General features: G+C 42.4%; 1 protein-coding gene across 3 annotated transcripts in view; it reads right to left on the bottom strand.

The window, feature by feature from the left end:
* LOC311116491 (protein cordon-bleu-like) overlaps window positions 1-24,937 on the bottom strand; it is an 83,321-nt gene that overhangs the window by 42,238 nt on the left and 16,146 nt on the right. The window contains exons 3-9 of one of the 3 annotated variants that reach the window (XM_084157421.1): window positions 13,406-13,534; window positions 12,096-12,311; window positions 8,399-8,609; window positions 6,232-6,460; window positions 5,232-5,276; window positions 4,572-4,660; window positions 4,022-4,099 (exon numbers count right to left, since the gene is read on the bottom strand). In XM_084157421.1, coding sequence (XP_084013547.1) covers window positions 4,022-4,099; window positions 4,572-4,660; window positions 5,232-5,276; window positions 6,232-6,460; window positions 8,399-8,609; window positions 12,096-12,304 — 861 coding nt within the window. In that variant the 5' untranslated portion in view covers window positions 12,305-12,311; window positions 13,406-13,534. The remainder of the gene's footprint in view (window positions 1-4,021; window positions 4,100-4,571; window positions 4,661-5,231; window positions 5,277-6,231; window positions 6,461-8,398; window positions 8,610-12,095; window positions 12,312-13,405; window positions 13,535-24,937) is intronic. The other 2 variants (XM_084157419.1, XM_084157420.1) reach the window with 2 other exon arrangements.

Raw genomic sequence — 24,937 nt, 5'->3', positions numbered from 1 at the left:
AAGACAACTGATTGGCTCAAACGCATTAAGAAGGAAATAAATTAAAATTAAATTAACTTTTAAGAAGGCACACCTGTTAATTGAAATGAATTCCAGGTGACTACCTCATGAAGCTGGTTGAGAGAATGCCAAGAGGGTGCAAAGCTGTCATCAAGGCAAAGGGTGGCTATTTGAAGAATCTCAAATATAAAATATATTTTGATTTGTTTAACACTTTTTTGGTTACTACATGATTCCATATGTGTTATTTCATAGTTTTGATGTCTTCACTATTATTCTACAAGGTAAAAACATGTAAAAATAAAGAAAAACCCTTGAATGAGTAGGTGTGTCCAAAGTTTTGACTGGTAGTTTATATGCAAATATTCCAGTAAATCCAAAGCCTCAATCTTCTGCCGGTTGGCCCCATGCCACGAGAGAGGGCTGAGAGAGAAAACCTGAACTGCATTTTTAGAAATCAGACAGCCTTCAGCAGGGACTGGGGAGTGATTATTGGCCAGTGGCCAACCCTCTCCTCCCCTGATGAACTTTTCACACTGCGCTCATGTGTTCATGGCAACCTTCTCACATGAAAGTGGGTGTGGGTAAACCGTTAATATTTCAGCTCTCTGAGAGTCTGCATGTTCAATTATGAAAGACCAACACAAAACACACGTTCCAAATTTAGGGAGGGATCATGCTAACTTTCAATTGGGATCCATGCTGTTGTTGTACTCAGCTGTTGGAACAGAATGTTCCATGCAGGGAATTGCCATGAATGCGTAGCATACGTTATATAATCTTAAATCAGTTACAGACCAGAGCCCCAAAAAGCTATTAGGTCTTTCTTTGTTATTAAAGTTTGGGAAAAGTTCACCTGAACATCTGTAATTACAGTTGAAGTCGGAAGTTTACATACACTTAGGTTGGAGTCATTAAAACTCGTTTTTCATCCACTCCACAAATTTCTTGTTAACAAACTATCGTTTTGGCAAGTCGGTTAGGACATCTACTTTGTGCATGACACAAGTAATTTTTCCAACAATTGTTTACAGACAAATTATCTCACTTATAATTAACTGTATCACAATTCCAGTGGGTCAGAAGTTTACATACATTAAGTTGACTGTGCCTTTAAACAGCTTGGAAAATTCCAGAAATTATGTCATGGCTTTAGAAGCTTCTGATAGGCTAATTGACATCATTTGAGTCAATTGGAGGTGTACCTGTGGATGTATTTCAAGGCCTACCTTCAAACTCAGTGCCTCTTTGCTTGACATCATGGGTCAATCAAAATAAATCAGCCAAGACCTCAGAAAAAAATTGTAGACCTCCACAAGTCTGGTTCATCCTTGGGAGCAATTTCCAAACGTCTGAAGGTACCACGTTCATCTGTACAAACAATAGTACGCAAGTATAAACACCATGGGACCACGCAGCCGTCATACCGCTCAGGAAGGAGACGTGTTCTGTCTCCTAGAGATGAACGTACTTTGGTGCGAAAAGTGCAAATCAATCCCAGAACAACAGCAAAGGACCTTGTGAAGATGCTGGAGGAAACAGGTGCAAAAGTATCTATATCCACAGTAAAACGAGTCCTATATCGACATAACCTGAAAGGCCGCTCAGCAAGGAAGAAGCCACTGCTCCAAAACCGCCATAAAAAAGCCAGACTACGGTTTGCAACTGCACATGGGGATAAAGATCGTACTTTTTGGAGAAATGTCCTCTGGTCTGATGAAACAAAAATATAACTGTTTGGCCATAATGACCATCGTTATGTTTGGAGGAAAAAGGGGAACGCTTGCAAGCCGAAGAACACCATCCCAACCGTGAAGCATCATGATGTGGGGGTGCATTGCTGCAGTAGGGACTGATGCACTTTACAAAATAGATGGCATCATGAGGAAGGAAAATGATGTGGATATATTGAAGCAACATCTCAAGACATCAGTCAGGAAGTTAAAGCTTGGTCTATGACCCCAAGCATACTTCCAAAGTTGTGGCAAAATGGCTTAAGGACAACAAAGTCAAGGTATTGGAGTGGCCATCACAAAGCCCTGACCTCAATCCTATAGAACATTTGTGGGCAGAACTGAAAAAGCGTGTGCGAGCAAGGAGGCCTTCAAATCTGACTCAGTTACACCAGCTCTGTAAGAGGAATGGGCCAAAATTCACCCAACTTATTGTGGGAAGCTTGTGGAAGGCTACCTGAAACGTTTGACCCAAGTTAAACAATTTAAAGGCAATGCTACCAAATACTAATTGAGTGTATGTAAACTTCTGACCCACTGGGAATGTGATGAAATAAATAAAAGCGGAAATAAATCATTCTCTCTCCTATTATTCTGACATTTCACATTCTTAAAATAAAGTGGTGATCCTAACTGACCTAAGATAGGGAATTTTTACTAGGATGAAACGTCAGGAATTGTGAAAAACTGAGTTTAAATGTATTTGTCTAAGGTGTATTTAAACTTCCGACTTCAACTGTACATGCTGGATGAACTCTGAGAGCTAACCACAATGCCTATCACCCATGCATATCCAAGGTGGAAATGCATTGTAAGTGGAGTACTCACTGCCAAGACTAGAGACAGATAGAACAGAACATGGCCATCTTTGATGATTTAGAGGCAGCAACACGCCCTATAGTCCTCTCCAAGGACAAAATGTGATCTGAAATAGTTCATTCTGTACAATAAAAAAAACTCTGGGAAAACAGACAGCATCATTTCTGGCATGCCATAGCATCAAAAGAACTGTCTCATAAGCAAAGCAATATAGTTTTCAGATATCCATTTCTCATTCCTTTAGATCATACACTATGTACACAGTCCTCAACATATCGGTCCATCAGTTTGTCAAATGTAGGACACTGTACATTGTGTATCATAGATGCAATACTCTTCTATTTCAGTCGATGCTATGAACAGTCCTCAACATATCTTCCCATCTGTTTGGCCCATAATGGTATCCAGATATGAGAGTAAATGCAGCCAGGTATAGTATGATGATGTAACATGATCACTAAGGACACAGAGGGTGTGTGTGTGTGTGTATGTGCGCACCCTGGGGCACGACTCAAATGAGCAGGAGAGATCCACCAAGGTCTTATGGGAAATCCAATAAAATACCCATATTGATTTGAGGTGTATCCCAGATGGCTGCCTGCAATAGATTCCTCTGTAATTGTATAAAACTTATTAAATTACCTTCCGAACAGGTAGCCTGTTCAATGTTTGCTCTAATATAATAATGTTTTAGCACACATGCACACCACATACAAAGAACTCCACGATGGAGTGGAGACTGTGCCCGGGAAACTGGCTCTACTGCTGTAACTACTACTGTATTACAAACTAACTATAACATACATTATACGTGTCACTGAGTAAAGCTGATAAAATAATAAGAAATAATTCAAGGCTTTAATTTATTTCAGGTTGACTTGCTGCAGAAACTTTAAATCAGTCAAGGTACAGTAATTGACTGAGGGGAATCATAAGACGTGGGATCAGCTTGTCAAGTCTGCCTTCTAGTGGTACATGAGCAGAACAACCGTCGCAATCAACTATATCAAGAGAAGGCACACTAAGGCTGAAAAGTAGGGTTGCAGAATTCCGGTAGCCTTCCCAAAATTCCCAGGTTTTCCAGAAATCCTTGTTGGAGAGTTCTGGATTTCCTGCTTATTCCCTTCTGATTCCTGGAACTCTACAACCAGGATTTCTGGAAAACCTGGGAATTTTGGGAATGTTACCGGAATTTTGCAACCCTACTAAAAAGAAAACCAAAGTTGAACTCATGTGTTTTCATGTTTTTTTTTGTGTGCATAAAATGCAATCTGTTACAAGGTGGTGGGTATTAGGAAAATCTACAAGAGAATAGAACTCAAAAGCATAATATCTCTTTCTTCTAATTGAATGAGATTGCACTTTTAAAAAAGGTAACAGCTTGAGAGATTTGAGTATTGAAAGAAAATATAATGCAAGATGTCAATTACCACACCCAGACATTTCAGAGGAGGGTTAGTAGTACTTACATTGTAGTGTTTTTCAGTATTTTGAATAATATTATTATCAAGACCATCCATGTCCATAGCAGGCGACTGTTCTTCAGTCTGAAATGGAATGTACAGCTAACATGCAATACAGCAGAATGCAACTACAATACAAGCATGACATGCAGTTATTTCAGTTATTTGACAGATGATAGCAGTACTCCTACAGCGCTAGGGTTAAAAAGCCCTTTCCACTGGGACAGTAAAAACTATAAGACTGATTATTTTCATGGAAAGCCATCATATGTTGAGCTCAAGAATAACAGTAGCTATTTAAGTAGCAGATTTTATAAGTATCAAATTATTCCACTCAAACAGAAGAAATATGCTTCCTTTACCTGCATTTCAACATACAGTAGTAGTAAGTCAACAGTATAAAGTCAGCTTGATCTGCAGACACACACACTCTTAATGAGTAGCCTATGCACGGTGACTAGTAGTATTTTCTAGACTGTATTTTGGTGCTAAGTTAGCCAAGCCAATGGGCTAGTGTCACTCTGTTGGAACATAAGTGAACTGTGTCTTGTCTTACCTTTGATTTCCTTCTGTTGAACTTAAAGAATCCCAGCAGGCCTTTCTTCTCGACCCCACCGACACTTGAGGTGTGGGAACGGAAGAATTCTAACAATGAATGGACAGACAATAGGTTTCAGTTCACTCCTAAATGAAAGGGTTGGCTCACTGAGCTAAAAATATAGGTTTTCATTCATGCAGTTAATTCATTGACCAATTGGATTAAATAAACCACAGCTAACAGCTAGAACTATACTACAACACTACATTATGCAAGTCATGTCAGTTATTAAATGTTTAACCCATGCATACAACAAAAAATATTCTCCCTAAACAACACACACACACACACACTCAAGCCTCTATCTACAAGCAGGCAGTTTCAACAGTAGATGGCACTACAACTAAACTTTTTCAATATGACAGTGCATCTATTCTTCAACCTCTGAAAAGAAATCTAACAAACAGTCATACCACACTGTAAGCCAGAAGGAAAGGGAAATAACATTGACTGTATCTTATATTTGATCTAAGATATGTAAAACAAACAAGCGTGTCCCACAAGAGGAAAATGAATGGCAAAGCAGGGTTAATGTGACTGTACAAGTGACTGCTAAGCTTCAGGTTGTCACTACAGTATGGTGGACGGGAACACTAAGTAGCATACAGACAGTAATACCTGAGTAATTCAGAGCAGGTGCAGAAGCCATTTTAGGTTGACGAACTGGAAACAATCACAGGAACATTAAGAGTCCTTGTTGCAAAGCAGACCATCCTTGGCATATTATATTATTATTATTATTAACTATACAAGATTCTCTCTTTATCAAAACTGCAGCATTTCCCATGTCATTGGCTACCCAATCCCCCACCCCACCCACCCCTGCCTACAGAAAAGGGGGAAACAGTGAAACTACCAACAACACTGACTATGGTATTTGACAACTGCCTCTAGTTTAACTCAAGCATCACTACATCTCACTAGGATTGTAGCTAGTGTTCTAATGACTAACCGTCTATATTGCCTCTCTAAGGACAGAGTCATAGAGGGCAGAGTACACACCCTGGAAGGCATGTGCTTATCAAAGCTCATTTAAACAAATATGTAAACACAAGCTCACTTTCTATTTATTCTGCAGCGCCACCCTGATAAAATGAACTAGCCCAGACTGAATTACACCCCATGTAAACATTACAGGCACAGATGTAGCTAGCTGCAGTAAGAAAGTCATTCATTTTACATTTATTCGAAACAATCTCACGTGTGGTGTGAGTGCTGATTATAATTTAGCTACAATCAGGGTGTAAAAGTGTGACGGAAAACAATGGAGGGAGCTCAAATCAAATATACAGGTTGAGAAGAATAAGAGGAACAGTAACAGAGATAGGTCGGTACAGTTAGCCTGGTCTCAGATCTGTTTGTGCTACAATGTCAACTCAATGTCAACTCAACATTCCAAACTTGATTTGATCTGGGACCAGGCTAACATACTGTAGGTTTCACGTGAGGAGGTGGAGGTGGAGTAGCCTGGTCCCAGATCTGTTTGTGCTGTCTTGTTAACTCCTATAATCATTGTCATACCACTGACCATAGGATGACCATAGGAGTTGGCAAGAAATGTGTCACCATCCTATAGGAAGAGGTGGAGGGAGATGGGGGTATAAGGTGGTTTATTTACCAAGAGTCTGGTCCAGTACGTAGAGCTCTCTAATGCCTAGCTCACTCAGAGACTTGTCCAGCTCCAGCTCGTGGTTGCTGACATTGTCCTTCAGCAGCAGGACGTGGGCCGGGTCAAACTCACACTTCTCACAGATGGCTGGGACCAGGCTCTCCAGGGGCGCCAGGGGACTCACCCTCACCACCGCCTTCTGGCTTCTGTGGTAGTTCACCACCAGACGCACCGTTTTCTTTACAGGGAGAGGAGGAAAGACAGAGTGACTTACGTGCCAATGGATGGATACAGTATTAGAGAACCTGCTAGGTTCAAATAGTATTTGTTTGACCTTGAGCTTGCTTGCAATCATGCTGATCTGGCACTTCAGGCAGACTCAATCAAACGCTCAAAGTATTTTAAATAAAACATACAATTTGAACCCAAGTCCAAGTTCAGTAATTAAATGGGACTTGAAAGTAAAGATCTCAGCAGTACACATCCAATGGGAAAAACTAGGGTGGAAAATATTGAGAGAGAGAGAGAGAGAGCGAGAGAGAAAGCGAAACAGAGAGAGAAAATAAAGTGGGTGTCAGACTTTGACTAAAATTGACTAAAAACTTCACTTCACCTCACTTAAAAGAGGTTATGCTTTACTTTCAGCTTTTCCCTTAGAACGTAGATATTTGTTGACAGGCCTGGGGGAGGAGGGGGGTGAGACTGGGGGTCATTCAAGACTAGCACTCTGAGGAAACTGAGGCTCGGAGCCAAGTCAAGGCCTGACAGAGAGGGCCTGTGTGTGGGCAGCCAATGACCGGTCAGTCCCAGGGTGTTTGGTGTACCCATAGAGAGGGATCATAACAGCAGTGCCAGCAGCACTAATAGGTTTGAGGTGGTTGTTATGAAGAACACAGTCTGCACCCCAAATGGCACACTATTCCCTATATAGTGCACTACTTTTGACAAGGTCCCATAGGGCTCTGGTCAAAAGTAGGGCACTATATTGTAAGTAGGATGCCATTTGGGACACCGCCACAAAGATACCAGTACCACTCTGTTCTGCTACTGTTATCACGGAGGCCATGACGGTCACACACCAGTACACAATGTACAGGCTTCAAGACTCCCCTTCTGAAAACATCATGTCAACCACTTACCAATCAAGGGTGTGTAACAATCACAAGCACAACTGTTTTTGTGTGTGGCTCTTTGCTAATACTTACTGAGGCAACTTATACAAAATAAGCAAAGCATATTTTCATGCAACAATTTATCAAATGTTAAAATATATCTTGGTGGAATATAAAAAAATCCATACATCGAAATCAATAGATTATTATGTATGCTTACTTAAATTTACACCACTCCGTTTCAAAATGGGGTTATACTGTATTGTACATGCTTATTACAAGTCATAAAATGCATTACAACCACATCATAATGCATTATACCGGTTCACTTTAAGTAAAGTGTTACCCACAACTTCGTGAATCAGATTGAAACAGTGTCTGACTACGGCCATCAGCCAAAGGGAGGTCAAAGGGAGATAGGGGAGCAGGGCCACCAGGGCCAGTCAGGCCTGAGAGTAGAGTAGAAATAATGCATGGTAACTAAAGGTAAGGCACTCATGAAAAATTCACATGCTAGGTAGGTAGGAGGAGAGCAGGAGACACTGGAGACAGAGAGAGAAGACACTCAGTCAGCCACCGATAGCCGGTAATAATCCCACTTGCTTAGAGACTGGCTCTACAACACCTGCTGCCTACCTTAGCATGAGCCCTTTTGGGTTTTTGTGGCCTGTCCTGCTGCAACGATTTAGTGTCAAAAGGTAAAGAAGGGCGATCACACGGTTACATAGAGAATCATATATCACATTTCCCAGGTGACAAAGGTTAGGTTCAACGCATGCAAAAAACGTTTTATTCATCATATCTCAAAAACACTCAACGATACCCGTCCCGTGCACTACAACAACAGCAAAAGGCCCAGACCAGAACAATAACTTCATGAAGTGCAACATACATGTGCATTCATGGAAGACTAAACAGAGGATAACTATTAATCCTCAAGTTACAATAAGCACAGCTAATTGCTTATTCACAATCACAATGCAGCTACATATCCTCAATCAGTACGACAGTATCAAACAAACACACACACTGAGATCTCTAGATCAGGATCACTCGGCACTCACCTCTGGCACTTTAGGCGGAGGTTTCCGCACCACCTTCTCCTGCAACACTTTCTCCCTGATGCTGATGGCAACAACGTCCAGGGACCCCAGCAGGCTGTTGGGCTTAAAGGCTAGGGGCAGGCCCTTGCTGGACAGCAACTCCAGGGTGTGATAGGCTGGGTTCAGGTGGTATTGGCTGCACAGATCCACCAACAGGTCCATGAGCGCCTTGCTGCACAGAGAGAGGAGAAGGCAGCACAGGAAGCCAGGCTGAGTCACAGACAGGAAGCCAGGTAGAGGTAGAGTCACAGGCTCGTCAGAGCAGAGCGGAGCGGGACAGAGTAGACCTAGGTATGTCCCAAATGGTACCCTATTCCCTAGATAGCGCACTTCTTTGACCAGGGACCACTACTTTTGACAAGACCACTATGGGCTCTGGTCAAAAGTAATGCACTATATAGGGAATAGGGTGTCGTTTGGGACGTGACCTGACTGATAGATAGGGTTACCTCCTTTAGCTCCAATAGGAATACCTGTAATTACACTGGGTGATGCACAGGCAGACACTCATGCCGCTCAGCTTACAGCATTAGATAAGCCTGCAAATTGGTACATAAAAGGCTGATTTAATGATCCGAACTCAGTGAAGTGTTAGAAAGTTAAATGGATTGCAGATAGGAAATCTAGCCTTAGTCAATTGACAATAAATTACCTGTCTGGTCTACTTTTAATAATTTATATGCATGTAGGGATGGAAATGAAGCTAGCCTGAGGCTAGTACTTTGTAGATAGAGCTAGGGATGTGCCAAACTAGCCTGTCAGGCAACTGAAATGTTGTATTTTCAAATATCGCATGGCACAGATTTGGCTAGAAGAATGTCACCTGGGCTAGTAGAAATTGCAGTCTACTAACCTGGCTGGCCAGTGCCCTAAATCCTTCATTTGAGATGGTAGAATGTCTTAATAAATCCTGATACAATGTTCTGTTTTTGAGTGTCATATAAAGTCCCATGTCATGTAATCCAGAACGTCAACTGACGAGGTGTCAAAGGGTAACCCAAGGATGCTTTCTACTGCCTGCTGGGAGAAGACAGCATATATGACAAAACTGCTAAAGGTCTGCTCAATAGTCTGAACAACCAACACGTAATGACCAGAGCAAAGTTTGCTCATCACAAGTCTTACAACTGCATCATAATGCATTATACATTAGCCTTAGGATGGACGAGTTTCATTAGAAAATAACAATATGTTATTTATACTTCAACTTTCTTCTTAGAATAACATATCTAGCTAGCAAATGAGGCTTTGACAAGACATTGGAAATACAACACATTGATCTCACTTCCCTATCATAATGAAAACAGCAGGTACATTTTTATTATAGTGTGACAATGTCTGCCAAACCCTTCCACACCATAATGGAGAGGGTGTTGTCTGACTGCTTCCTGCACACATGAATCAGGTGATTACAAGACATTTATGACACCTGGATGAAACTCCCTTGGGCTTTATCATGCACTGAGACTGCAAAACTGATTTCCTATAAATCAAATTACGGTCACACTTAATTTGGATAGTCCAGATTTTTCATCTGTAGATGCCCTACAGATGGTCATACTATCAACAAACTACCTGTTGATAAGCAACTGTATGCTAAGGTTACGGTTAGGGTCAGGTTTAGAATAAGGGTTAAGGGTTAATGGTAAGGGTTAAGTTCTGGGTTAAGATAAGGTTTAAGGTTAGGGCTAGAGATGTGATTTGTGCTCAGTAACGTGTGAATCTATACTGAACAAACACTATAAATGCAACATGAAACTATTTCAAAGATTTTACTGAGTTTCAGTTCATATAAGGAAATGGATGTGGATCAGAAAACCAGTCAGTATCTGGTGTGACCACCATTTGCCTCATGCAGCGTGACACATCTCCTTTGCATAGAGTTGATCAGGCTGTTGATTGTGACCTGTTGAATGTTGTCCCACTCCTCTTCAATGGCTGTGCGAAGTTGCTGGATATTTTGATGGGAACTGGAACACGCTGTCCTACACCTCGATCCAGAGCATCCCAAACAATGGGTTCATGTCTGGTGAGGCCATGAAAGAACTGGGACATTTTCAGCTTCCAGGAATTGTGTACAGATCCTTGCGACATTGGGCCGTGCATTATCATGCTGAAACATTAGGTGATGGCGGCGGATGAATGGCATGACAATGTGCCTCAGGATCTCGTCACTATCTCTGTACATACATCGATAAAATGCAATTGTGTTCGTTGTCCGTAGCTTATGCCTGCCCATACCATAACCCCACCGCCACCATGGGACACTCTGTTCACAACGTTGACATATGAAAACCGCTCGCCCACACGACGCCATTCACGCTGTCTGCCATCTGCCTGGTATAGTTGAAACGGGATTCATCCGTGAAGAGCACACTTCTCCAGCATGCCAGTGGCCATCGAAGGTGAGCATTTGCCCAGTGAAGTCGGTTACGACGCCGAACTGCAGTCAGGTCAAGACCCTGGTGAGGACGACGAGCACGCAGATGAGCTTCTCTGATATGGTTTCTTACAGTTTTTGCAGAAATTCTGTGGAGGTCCTGGACTGGCGTGGTTACATGTGGTCTGCGGTTGTGAGGCCGGTTGGACGTACTGCCAAATTCTCTAAAATGACATGGTGGCGGCTTATGGTAGAGAAATTAACATAAAATTATCTGGCAACAGCTCTGTTGGACATTCCTGCAGTCAGTATGCCAATTGCACGGTCCCTCAAAACTTGAGACATCTGTGGCATTGTGTTGTGTGACAAAACTGCACATTTTAGAGTGGCCTTTTATTTCCCCCAGCATCAGCTTCTTCATATGCCACACCTTTCAGGTGGATGGATTACCCTGGCAAAGGAGAAACGCTCACTAACAGGGATGTAAACAAATTTGTGTACCAAATCTGAAAGAAATACGCTTTATTTTCGTATTAAAAATGTCTCTGATCTTTTATTTCAGCTCATGAAACCAACACTTTACATGTTGTGGTTATATTTTTGTTTAGTATAGATAGTTTGTTGAAATGTTACTGATAGTCTAAAGATGGACTATCCAAATGAAGTGTTACCCAAATGACTTGGCAAAGAGCATCACTCAAGTGAGAGAGATGACGACCACTTTCCGAGCCTGATCCCAAATCTGTCCCAGATCTGTTTTTGCTGTCCAGAGCAGTTGGCAAGACTTCACAGACAGATCTGGGACCACTGTACTATATTGGTTCACTAAAAATACTGTTAGAAGCTCTCCACCGTGAGAGACAAGACACGTTGTCTTCACATGCCACTCATTAACTGTATTAACAGAGGCCCTTGTCTTGTTTTCTGCATGAGGGGTTGGAGTCCTGGATGGCCTGGTCTGATTCACTCACTGCTCCAGCAGAAAGAGAGAGAGACACTCATTAAGGCCAGAGAGGTGCTGGCAGGTCAGCTTCTCACAACAAGTGGACACACGCACACACAAATTCACAGACGCACCGTCGCACACACACACACACACACACACTGCTTCTGGGCCACTGAGGGAACCTTGAAAAGGCCTCTCCGATCAGATCCACCCAAATGTCCAAACAAGGCCACATCCACATACATAACAGTCTGTGAATTGAGGGTTGAAAGGGGTAATGTGTACGTGTGCATATGCATATGTGACGTGTGTGTGCGTGTGTTGCCTCTCACCTGCCGTCCACTGTGCTGATGGTCTGATAGCCTTGGGGCAGAGTGATGTGGAGGTCTACGCTGGTCCTCATCATGTTCTCCTTGGTGTCCATCACCATGCTGCCCATACTGCCCTGAGCTGAGCCTCCCCCGTCTGGCACGGCGTTACGGAAGATTCTCCTGGGGGCGGGCTCGGGGGCCGGGGGCGGAGGTGGGGCTCGGGACTTCATCCTCTTCCTGAGGGACAGACAGAGGTTAGGGATAGGCATAAGGTTAGGGGTATGGCTAAGTTTTGGCTTGATAGTGGCAACCTAGAGAAATTAATTATGTTGTTTTGTTTCCGCCCAGAAAAGGCAGTCAGGTCGTCATCGTGATTCAAAGAGGGTGGGAATAGAATAGACAAGATTTTGCACTACTTTGCTGTTTTGCGCTGTGATTTCTGGCTGGGATAAATTACAACAAACATAACAGAGGCAACTTGAATGGCAATGACTTTCTGTCTTTCAGAGAGATTAAATAAGCGAGTCTGTCTCCAGATAGGCAAAGGTTGTTTATTGGTTGTCAGGGTCACAGTGGTCCGTGTTGATGTGATCTTCCATTCAAATCTGACACCAACGACTTTCCTTATCATGATTTGTTCATTATTATAAAAACTTAATGCGGTTGGTTATCTTGTTTTATAAATATTTTTTTAAAGGGGAGGTGCCCTACAAGCCTCTCTGGGATTTTTACCCCTCCTGTACATGCTCTTTTCATTTGCCATTTAAACTTTCATCATATTGTTTTGTATTTTCTTGTGAGCAAAAAAATAAAAACAATAAAAATTATTTATACATATTCTTTATACAGTATAGAGATGATGTAACCATCTAAACACACAAGGATAAAGATAACCAGCATGCATTGCAATTCATCCAAACTCATGTCTGTCGCATTACAATGTTTTTCTATTGTCTGTCATTATGTAATTCTTCATGCTTCAATATATGAATGAATAAATAGGCATAAAATAACTTTTCAACTCTCTTTTTTGAGCGCAGACGGAAGCTCTACACTGCACCGAAATACATGGCGCTAACTGCACTGATGGCAGGACTTTGAGAGAAGATGTAAATCATTAGTGGTCCTAACTTTCACTACACCTGACGCTGTATGTATTTGACACGTGTCAGAGGAACAAATTGTAGCTTTGTCTCAGCATACACCATTATCTTGACTATAATATACAGTTTACAATGATTAATGCCTTTTCCCTTCTAGGTATGTTCAATAGCTACATACTTTCTCCCCACTGAGCAAACAACAGTATGAGATAAATCTGCGCCACTCACGTCAAGTTGGTCCTTGGGCTTTTGATGAAGCGTTCTGTATTTTAATCCGTGTTTATGTTTATAAATCCTTCCCAAGGACTGGGGCTACAGGGAAAAGGTATCTTCTAGGAGCCTTGAAGACACCTTGTTCTGTGAAGGTGTAAGTAGGCATGCATGTGAACATTCAACATACCACAGTGCTTGGACTCTAACCTCACCTAAGTTAATTATTAATAACTAAGTCCGGCATCCATCCACCACCACAGAGCAATTTAACTATTGAACCACAATTGTTCAAAACAAAACACTACAGAGAGGGCGATTAAATGAAAATAACTTCATGATCAAAACCAGTGTACTGTAGTATACCACTATGAATGGGTCAGAGAGACACTGCACTGTAACTGTAGCTACAGTAGCTGTGTGTTTGATATTGGGACAACAGCTCGTACACCTCCGCTAGAGACTGAGATCTTAGTGTGCCCTTGTCTCCAGCACAGGACCCATTGAGTCAGACAGTACACACACACACACACACACACACACACACACACACACACGCACACAAAGAGCCTTTTAGGGCAGAGAGAGAGTCTCCCAAAGAGAGAAGGAAACTCCATTACTGAGCTGGGCAGTAAGTGCAGCTTCCACAGTGACTGGGTTACAAATGGACCTTTCACAGAACCACTCAGTCTGCTTTCTCTACTTCATTGGCCAGTTGTGAACGGAATCAACCCAATATATAATTTTTTTATTAAACACACAATCCAATGGAAACACATACAAGATTTTGTTGAACGACTGTGAGAAGGTCACTTCTGGTGACTTTTTTAAAGGACATTCTATTCCAAAATGCATGGAAATGTAATTATTTTCTCCTCCTTTGAAACTCATCTGTAAATCGAGGACAGTTTCATTTTATCTCGAGCTCAGTGACATCACCAGCCAATTCTGTATTAACCCCCAAATAATGTAGCTAGTGTAACGTTACTGTATCTTAGCTAACAATTATAATAGGGTTGGCTACACTTCCAGGATTACAAGCTAGCTAGCTAGTTACCTTGGAGGTTTCTTGGACGATATGATGAGAATCTGAGGAAGATTTAGAACTTGTCCTAACTTCCCACTGGGCACAGACGTCAATTCAGCGTCTATTCCACGATGGTTCAACGTCATTTCATTTAAATGATGTGGAAACAACGTTGATTCAACCAGTGTGTGCCCAGTGGGTTGTCACTCTGATCTTAAAAGCGCGTCTCGGCAAAATAAAACAAATACTAATAATAATAAAATAAAGGTAAAAAATGTTTTGGGGGGCCTCCCGAGTGGCGCAGCGGACTAAGGCACTGCATCGCAGTGCTAGAGTCATTACTACAGACCTGGGATCATCCCAGGCTGTGCCACAACCAGCCGTGGCCGGGAGTCCCATAGGACGGGCGCACAATTGGCCCAGCGTCGTCCGGGTTAGGGGAGGGTTTGGCCGGGGGGGCTTTACTTGGCTCATCACGCCCTAGCGACTCCTTGTGGCGGGCCGGGTGCCTGCATGCTGACCCCGGTCGCCAGTTGAAAGGTGTTTCCTCCGACACATTGGTGCGTCTGGCTTCCGGGTTAAGCTGGCGGTTTAGATTTTTTAAAATTAAATTCAGTCTGGTATGAGAACAGTAGCAAAAGTAGGGTGTCTGCGGAAAGCTGAGTATCTTGGCTATTGATCGGTGCCTTCAAATCTTCGGTGTAACTTACTACCATATATGGCATATGTATTTATAAGGGCAGGCCGAGCCGATGACCTCATTTCAAGATGGCTGCTACCTACATTCCGGTTAGCGTTGTGAAGCATAAACTAAATAAACACGGAATACGTTGATACACACCGAAAGCCAGGACTCCACAAATCATGAGGATATCTTATTTGTCTGCATGTGACCTACCGTTATTGATCACCAGCCCCGAGAGTCAAAATGTTTATTTTAGACAACGTTTTCACCATACAGCAAACATCTTAAGGTAAGCTCAATTTGGTCTGTGTTTGAGCTATACAGTGCTTTGCAAAAGTATTCATCCCTGTTGGCGTTTTTCCTATTTTGTTGCATTACAACCTGTAATTGAAATTGATTTTTATTTGGATTTCATGTAATGGACATACACAAAATAGTCCAAATTGGTGAAGTGAAATGAAAATAATTACTTGTTTCAAAAAATTCAAAAAATAAATAACAGAAAAGTGGTGCGTATTCACCCCCTTTTCTATGAAGCCCCTAAATAAGATCTGGTGCAACCAATTACCTTCAGAAGTCACATTATTAGTTCAATAAAGTCCACCTGTGTGCAATCTAAGTGTCACATGATCTGTCAAATGATCTCAGTATATATACACCTGTTCTGAAAGGCCCCAGAGTCTGCAACACCACTAAGCAAGGGGCACCACCAAGCAAGCGGCACCATGAAGACCAAGGAGCTCTCCAAACAGGTGATCAGGGTTGGGTTATAAAAAAATATCAGAAACTTTGAACATCCCACGGAGCACCATTTAAATCTATTATTAAAAAATTGTAAGAATATGGCACCACAACAAACCTGCCAAGAGAGGGCGGCCCACCAAAACTCATGGACCAGAGAGGAAACAAAGAGACCAAAGATAACCCTGAAGGAGCTGCAAAGCTCCACAGCGGCGATTGGAGTATCTGTCCATAGGACCACTTTAAGCCGTACACTCCACAGAGCTGGGCTTTACGGAAGAGTGGCCATTGCAAACACGTTTGGTGTTCGCCAAAAGCCATGTGGGAGACTCCCCAAACATATGGAAGAAGGTACTCTGGTCAGATTAAACAAAAATTGAGCTTTTATGGCCATCAAGGAAAACGCTATGTCTGGCGCAAACCCAACACCTCTCATCACCCAGAGAACACCATCCCCACAGGGAAGCATGGTGGTGGCAGCATCATGCTGTGAGGATGTTTTTCATCGGCATGGACTGGGAAACGGGTCAGAATTGAAGGAATGATGGATGGCGCTAAATACAGGGAAATTCTTGAGGGAAATCTGTTTCAGTCTTCCAGAGATTTGAGACTGGGACGGAGGTTCACCTTCCAGCAGGACAATGACCTAAAGCATACTGCTAAAGCAACACTTGAGTGGTTTAAGGGGAAACATTTAAATATCTTGGAATGGCCTAGTCAAAGCCCAGACCTCAATCCAATTGAGAATATGTGGTATGATTTACAGATTGCTGTACACCAGCGGAACCCATCCAACTTGAAGGAGCTGGAGCAGTTTTGCCTTGAAGAATGGGTAAAAATCCCAGTGGCTAGATGTGCCAAACTTATAGAGACATACCCCAAGAGACTTGCAGCTGTAATTGCTGCAAAAGGTGGCTCTACAAAGTATTGACTTTGGGGGGGGGTGAATAGTTATGCACGCTCAAGTTTTCAGTTTTTTTGTCTTCTTTTTTGTTTGTTTCACAATAAAAAAGATTTTGCATCTTCAAAGTGGTAGGCATGTTGTGTAAATCAAATGATACAAACCCCCCCAAAATATATTTTAATTCCAGGTTGTAAGGTTACACAATAGGAAAAATGCCAAGGGGGTGAATATTTTCGCAAGCCACTGTAGCTACATAGGAGTATCAAATTAATCCTTAGGTTGGTAGGAACAAATCTAGCATATTGCCAATGTTATCTGATGATGTATGACTTAATGGCATCATCGAATGTCCGCCGAGTGACTATGTTGAAAAAACACTTGGATATCCCCTGTATGTACCCCGACACCACCACAATGTTTGAGAGAGGTTGGTGTTATAGAAATTGTGTTTTTATAGTGAACAATACATTTTAGGCACATCCAGTGTGCAGAAACCACATTCGGACACTTTGGAGAGGTTGAAAGGACACTTGAATGTATCCTGGATACCCCATAACACCACCACAATGTTTGAGTGAGGTTGATATGGTAGAAATTGTGTTTTTATACTGAAAAAATAGCATTTAGGGATTGCAAATATGTAATAGCACTGGAATTATCTGATTTTCAGACATATGCCACTTTGGAGAGGTTTAGGGACACTTGGAAATGTCCCATGACCACGCCTGACACCACTTACTAAAACATCTGCCCATTTCTAGATGTTAGGTCTATCAATCCCTTTTTATCTGATATTGTTCATATGTTGTGGAAGCCATCTGATGCGTTTCAAGCTCTAGTCATCAATAATTAACTTAGTTAATGAAAGATGACTTTCAAAATAAAGAAACTGTTATTTTTTGTGTGCTTGAGTTTGTGTATTCTGAACTATGTAACTCCTATCTATCTTCTGATCATTTCCCCATAATCTCCCAGATGTCTTCTTTCCAAATATACCAAGTTTTTGCATGTCAGAATCATGTAATTACACACGAAGAGAGTTACTTTTGGGTATGTCTATTTAGGTTAGGCGGGTCATGTTTCAGAGGACGCATGACTCCCCCTTCGCCTCTCCCGAGCCCGTTGGGGAGTTGCAGCGATGAGACAAGATCAAAATTGGGGAGAAAAAGGTGGGTAAAATAAAAAATACAAATTATATATACAGTGGGGGGAAAAAAGTATTTAGTCAGCCACCAATTGTGCAAGTTCTCCCACTTAAAAAGATGAGAGAGGCCTGTAATTTTCATCATAGGTACACGTCAACTATGACAGAGAAATTGAGATTTTTTTTCTCCAGAAAATCACATTGTAGGATTTTTAATGAATTTATTTGCAAATTATGGTGGAAAATAAGTATTTGGTCACCTACAAACAAGCAAGATTTCTGGCTCTCACAGACCTGTAACTTCTTCTTTAAGAGGCTCCTCTGTCCTCCACTCGTTACCTGTATTAATGGCACCTGTTTGAACTTGTTATCAGTATAAAAGACACCTGTCCACAACCTCAAACAGTCACACTCCAAACTCCACTATGGCCAAGACCAAAGAGCTGTCAAAGGACACCAGAAACAAAATTGTAGACCTGCACCAGGCTGGGAAGACTGAATCTGCAATAGGTAAGCAGCTTGGTTTGAAGAAATCAACTGTGGGTGCAATTATTAGGAAATGGAAGACATACAAGACCACTGATAATCTCCCTCGATCTGGGGCTCCACGCAAGATCTCACCCCGTGGGGTCAAAATGATCACAAGAACGGCGAGCAAAAATCCCAGAACCACACGGGGGGACCTAGTGAATGACCTGCAGAGAGCTGGGACCAAAGTAACAAAGCCTACCATCAGTAACACACTACGCCGCCAGGGACTCAAATCCTGCAGTGCCAGACGTGTCCCCCTGCTTAAGCCAGTACATGTCCAGGCCCGTCTGAAGTTTGCTAGAGTGCATTTGGATGATCCAGAAGAGGATTGGGAGAATGTCATATGGTCAGATGAAACCAAAATAGAACTTTTTGGTAAAAACTCAACTTGTCGTGTTTGGAGGACAAAGAATGCTGAGTTGCATCCAAAGAACACCATACCTACTGTGAAGCATGGGGGTGGAAACATCATGCTTTGGGGCTGTTTTTCTGCAAAGGGACCAGGACGACTGATCCGTGTAAAGGAAAGAATGAATGGGGCCATGTATCGTGAGATTTTCAGTGAAAACCTCCTTCCATCAGCAAGGGCATTGAAGATGAAACGTGGCTGGGTCTTTCAGCATGACAATGATCCCAAACACACCGCCCGGGCAACGAAGGAGTGGCTTGTAAGAAGCATTTCAAGGTCTTGGAGTGGCCTAGCCAGTCTCCAGATCTCAACCCCATAGAAAATCTTTGGAGGGAGTTGAAAGTCTGTGTTGCCCAGCGACAGCCCCAAAACATCACTGCTCTAGAGGAGATCTGCATGGAGGAATGGGCCAAAAAAACAGCAACAGTGTGTGAAAACCTTGTGAAGACTTACAGAAAACGTTTGACCTGTGTCATTGCCAACAAAGGGTATGTAACAAAGTATTGAGAAACTTTTGTTATTGACCAAATACGTGTACCTATGATGAAAATTACAGGCCTCTCTCATCTTTAAGTGGGAGAACTTGCACAATTGGTGGCTGACTAATTACTTTTTTTTTAGAGAACAAGTATTTGATACACTGCCGATTTTGCAGGTTTTCCTACTTACAAAGCATGTCGAGGTCTGTAATTTTTATCATAGGTACACTTCAACTGTGAGAGACGGAATCTAAAACAAAATTCCAGAAAATCACATTGTATGATTTTTAAGTAATTAATTTGCATTTTATTGCATGACATAAGTATTTGATACATCAGAAAAGCAGAATTTAATATTAGGTACAGAAACCTTTGTTTGCAATTACAGAGATCATATGTTTCCTGTTGGTCTTGACCAGGTTTGCACACACTGCAGCCGGGATTTTGGCCCACTCCTCCATACAGACCTTCTCCAGATCCTTCAGGTTTCGAGGCTGTCGCTGGGCAATACGGACTTTCAGCTCCCTCCAAAGATTTTCTATTGGGTTCAGGTCTGGAGACTGGATAGGCCACTCCAGGACCTTGAGATGCTTCTTACGGAGCCACTCCTTAGTTGCCCTGGCTGTGTGTTTCGGGTCTTTGTCATGCTGGAAGACCCAGCCACGAACCATCTTCAATGCTCTTTCTGAGGGAAGGAGGTTGTTGGCCAAGATCTCGCGATACATGGCCCCATCCATCGTCCCCTCAGTATGGTGCAGTCGTCCTGTCCCCTTTGCAGAAAAGCATCCCCAAAGAATGATGTTTCCACCTCCATGCTTCACAGTTGGGATGGTGTTCTTGGGGTTGTACTCATCCTTCTTCTTCCTCCAAACACGCGAGTGTTTAGACCAAAAATATATATTTTTGTCTCATCAGACCACATGACCTTCTCCCATTCCTCCTCTGGATCATCCAGATGGTCATTGGCAAACTTCAGACGGGCCTGGACATGCGCTGGCTGTAGCAGGGGGACCTTGCGTGCGCTGCAGGATTTTAATCCATGACGGCGTAGTGTCTTACTAATGGTTTTCTTTGAGACTGTGGTCCCAGCTCTCTTCAGGTCATTGACCAGGTCCTGCCGTGTAGTTCTGGGCTGATCCCTCACCTTCCTCATGATCATTGATGCCCCACGAGGTGAGATCTTGCATGGAGCCCCAGACTGAGGGTGATTGACCATCATCTTGAACTTCTTCCATTTTCTAATAATTGCACCAACAGTTGTTGCCTTCTCACCAAGCTGCTTACCTATTGTCCTGTAGCCCATCCCAGCCTTGTGCAGGTCTACAATGTTATCCCTGATGTCCTTACACAGCTCTCTGGTCTTGGCCATTGTGGAGAGGTTGGAGTCTGTTTGATTGAGTGTGTGGACAGGTGTCTTTTATACAGGTAACGAGTTCAAACAGGTGCAGTTAATACAGGTAATGAGTGGAGAACAGGAGGGCTTCTTAAAGAAAAACTAACAGGTCTGTGAGAGCCGGAATTCTTACTGGTTGGTAGGTGATCAAATACTTATGTCATGCAATAAAATGCAAATTAATTACTTAAAAATCATACAATGTGATTTTCTGGAATTTTGTTTTAGATTCCACCTCTCACAGTTGAAGTGTACCTATGATAAAAATTACAGACCTCTACATGCTTTGTAAGTAGGAAAACCTGCAAAATCGGCAGTGTATCAAATACTCTCCACTGTATGTGTGTGTTTTTGGAGTAGTGGCAACGATTTAGTAAATACAGTGCCTTCAGAAAGTATTCACACCCCTTTAGTTTTTCCACATTTTGTTGTGTTATAGCCCGGATTTTAAATTGATTAAATTGAGATCTTGTGTCTACACACAATACCCCATAAATGTCAAAGTGGAAGTTTGTTTGTAGAACAATCAATAAAGAAATGTACAGCTGAAATGTCTTGAGTCAAGAAGTATTCAACCCCTTTGTTATGGCATGCCTAAATAAGTTCAGGAGTAAAAATGTGCTTAACAAATCGCATTATAAACGTTGCATTATAAACCTAACCTAGCTGTTTAGACCCAGTGGGGGGGTGTAAGCGTAACACAAGCCCCACAGCACAGGAACCGCAGTAGCAGTAGGGTATCTATCTAACCAGTGAATAGGTACTACTTTTATAACCTGACCTAGCAGTTTGTTACCCTGGTGTTGTGTTAGACTGATTACGAGATTAGTCTCTGTGTGCATGGGGCTGTTCACATTCCATGGCCCAAATAAGATTCTGCTCCCCTATAGGCAACTATCCAGTTAGAATAAGTCAACCCCTCTGTGCTCTTTCTGCCACAAGGCTCAAGTTCATATCAATAATGCTCTCTGTTGTAGTGGAGGAAACCCAAGAGGATTGGACAACAATAAAGGAAGCAGTGAGTCAGTGAGAGATACAACTCAAAAGCTAACAGAGAGAGAAATGAACTGGCTAACTCTGCAAGGAAAGACTGATGAGCGCTTTTACTGTATGAGGTTAATCAGTTATCCTGCCAAAATAGTTATGGAAATATAAATATTCCTTCCTTCCCTGGGTCTTATTAAAATGTGGAATATGTTAGTAGAGTTTGGGACTGTAGTGTAGTATATTAGAAGCAGGGAAGCAGGAGCCAGTGTAGACCTGATGAAGAGAGACGTGCACAATGACGACCTGTCATTTTAGAAGTTGAAGGTAGGGGAAACACTAGCTCCATCCCAAATGGCACCCTAATCTTTATATGGTGCATCACTTTTGAGCAGAGCCCTGGTCAATCTAAAGTAGTGCACTATAAAGTGAATACAGTGCCATTTGGGACACAGACACTTTGGTGAGAGACACCTGTCATGGCCCATTCTATGCAACACAATGGGATTAGACCCAAACAATGGGAGCACTATCCTTTAAAAGTAGGCACTGTGCATTTAGGCATACTAAGGAGCAATAAATAAAAAACAGTGACCTATTTCACTCCAACAGACATTTATTTTACTGACCCCAATTAGCATATGGAATACCTGCATATTATTAGTAACTACATACTATACTACATAGGAACTAGGATCCTATTGGAACATGAATAAACAAGTAAATATCAGGAAATAAAATACTTATTTGGATAATTATATAGTCCACCCATTGTGCCTATTTTCTGCTAAAGCAGCTTGATCTGGTTTTAGAAATCTTTGGCCATCTCATGTGGGATCTTTTAATACCACAACAGACTAGCTATTGATTAAGGACTGCGGAAGGAAAAATAATCTGCCTTAATTTGGAGGGTGTCCAAGTGCTGAGAGAGAGAGACTGTCAGCACACATCAAAGAGAGACTGTGGATTGCTACTAGTGTTCCCATAGACTTCACTTCTAGTAATTGAGCCAACGACTATCTACATGTATTTAAAAGTGCATCTTGGCAGAAATATATATTTACAAAAATACAATTGTCACTTGAGTTTCCCCCCTATTGAGCAGAGGACAGACCGTGAATGCCCTCACCCTCAGCCACTCCACAGAGCAACAATGGTAGAATGCTCTCTGGGAGCCATGGTGTTCTCATAGCAACCTATATTTACACCACAAGGAGAGAGAGACTTGCTCTCTATTTGGTCGCAGCTGTGTATTTACGACAGATAGATAGAAGTACGCTGCAAAAAGTGAAGGACCCACATGCATCTAGGGGACATTTGAGCTCCACAGAGGCATTTGTTTGCAGTTGCTAAGATCATGCAGCTTATTCAGCATATGCCCCCACTCTCAAATTACAAACCACTCGACGGGTAGACTAAAGCCCACCCTGTTTTATTGCTGAGATGGCAAGGTTTTCATTGGCTTTCTGATGATAACCCCCTGGCCTGTGCTCTCTGAAGTGTCCATTTAAAACTGTCTTTGGCTCTACTTGTCACGATCGTCAGGGAGAGAAGTAGACCAATGCGCAGCGTGATGAACGAACATGTTTACTTTATTAAATTAAAGCACGAAACAAAACAACAAACGACTCGTAACGTCCTTGGTAACAATGACCAACACAGAACAAAAACCCACAAACACAAAGTGAAAAACAGACAGTTTAAATATGGCTCCCAATCAGAGACAACCAGCCAACAGCTGACACTCGTTGCCTCTGATTGGGAGTCACTCAGGCAAACATAGAAAATGAAGAACTAGAATCCCCAACATAGAAAATAACCACATAGAATGATCACACCCTGGCTCAACAAATAGAGTCCCAGAGCCAGGGTGTGACACTACTACAACACAGTACATAGTTCTCTGAGCACAGTAACACGGAAAACACCAACAGGTAGCCTATAGTCAAATCAGTATAATCAAATAATGTACCAAGAAACAGCGTTGGTTTTTAAATGAAAACATCATATATTTGCCTTGCGGTTTTCGTTATGTTTAGGTTTTGGTTTGTGGTGTCTCTGAAGTTTTTTTGGGTGTATTATTTTTGTTCGTATAGATTTAAAATGTTTACCCTTTTAGATAATGATAGCGGGAGAGTCAAAATGGAGTGTAACAGGGTTTATTCCATTCCAGTCCAGAGTACTCCAACATCAGACACTCCTCGCCCCGCCCCCCCATGGCCTCTTCCCAAATGCCACGCTCTAGCATTACACACCCACACATGCCACACCATGCTCAGAATACTCCAACTCTGCTAGCCACCATTCCAAAGCTGCTGGTTCTGGGAGGGACAGGACTGTACTGACTGTAACCACATCTCTGGGGGAACAAGTGAACACAGCTCCTCTGGCTCGAACATAGGTGCCTTCTGGGATCAATTACTCATTAGCAGCAAGAGAGAGATAAATTAATAAGAGAAGAGCATCTCTGGGCTGGCCTTCTCTCTGACACCCACCTAAGAGAAAGGCAGAGGCACCACTTGTCATACTGTAACAAACTAGACACCACCCACCTTCCCTTCACAGTATTCAGAGACATACATGTAAGCTAGGTACCTAGGCCTGGTCATCTGCTCCTGGCTGGTTGGTGACTCAGGGCTGCCTTGTCAAAGTTTGACTGGTGGTGAGACATCGCATAAGTAATTACAGCCACAGGAAAAAACAGCCAACATATTCAATTCAATTACACACTCTTAGAAAACAGGGTTCCAAAGGGGTTCTTCAGCTGTCCCCATAGGAGAACCCTTTTTGGTTCCAGGTAGAACCCTCTGTGGATTGGGTTTTACATGGAACCCAAAAGGGTTCTAACCTGGACCCACAAGGGCTCTACCTGGAACCAAAAAGGGTTCTTCAAAGGGTAATCCTATGGGGACAGCCAAAGAGCCCTTTTAGGTTCTAGAAAGCACAGTTTTTTCTAAGAGTGTATGCATGTCGCCTACCTAGCAAACCAATAATGTCAAAGCATCCTCACTTCAAAGTACCTCAGGAATGTCTTAATACAACTATTAAATAGAGCAAACACCACAGAGTTCTGAAGTCATTTCAGAAGTAGGCTATTTACACAACAAATACAGTTTACATTTTAGTCATTTAGCAAACGCTCTTATCCAGAGCAACTTACAGTAGTGAGTTCATACATTTTCATACTGGGCCCCCATGGGAATCGAACCCACAACCCTGCCGTTGCAAGCGCCATGCTCTACCAACTGAGCCA

This window comes from Coregonus lavaretus, assembly GCF_964263955.1.
Source record: "Coregonus lavaretus genome assembly, chromosome: 3".
NCBI lineage: Eukaryota > Metazoa > Chordata > Actinopteri > Salmoniformes > Salmonidae > Coregonus > Coregonus lavaretus.
Note: the sequence above shows the minus strand (reverse complement) of the source record. Positions and strands in the feature narration are given on the sequence as shown.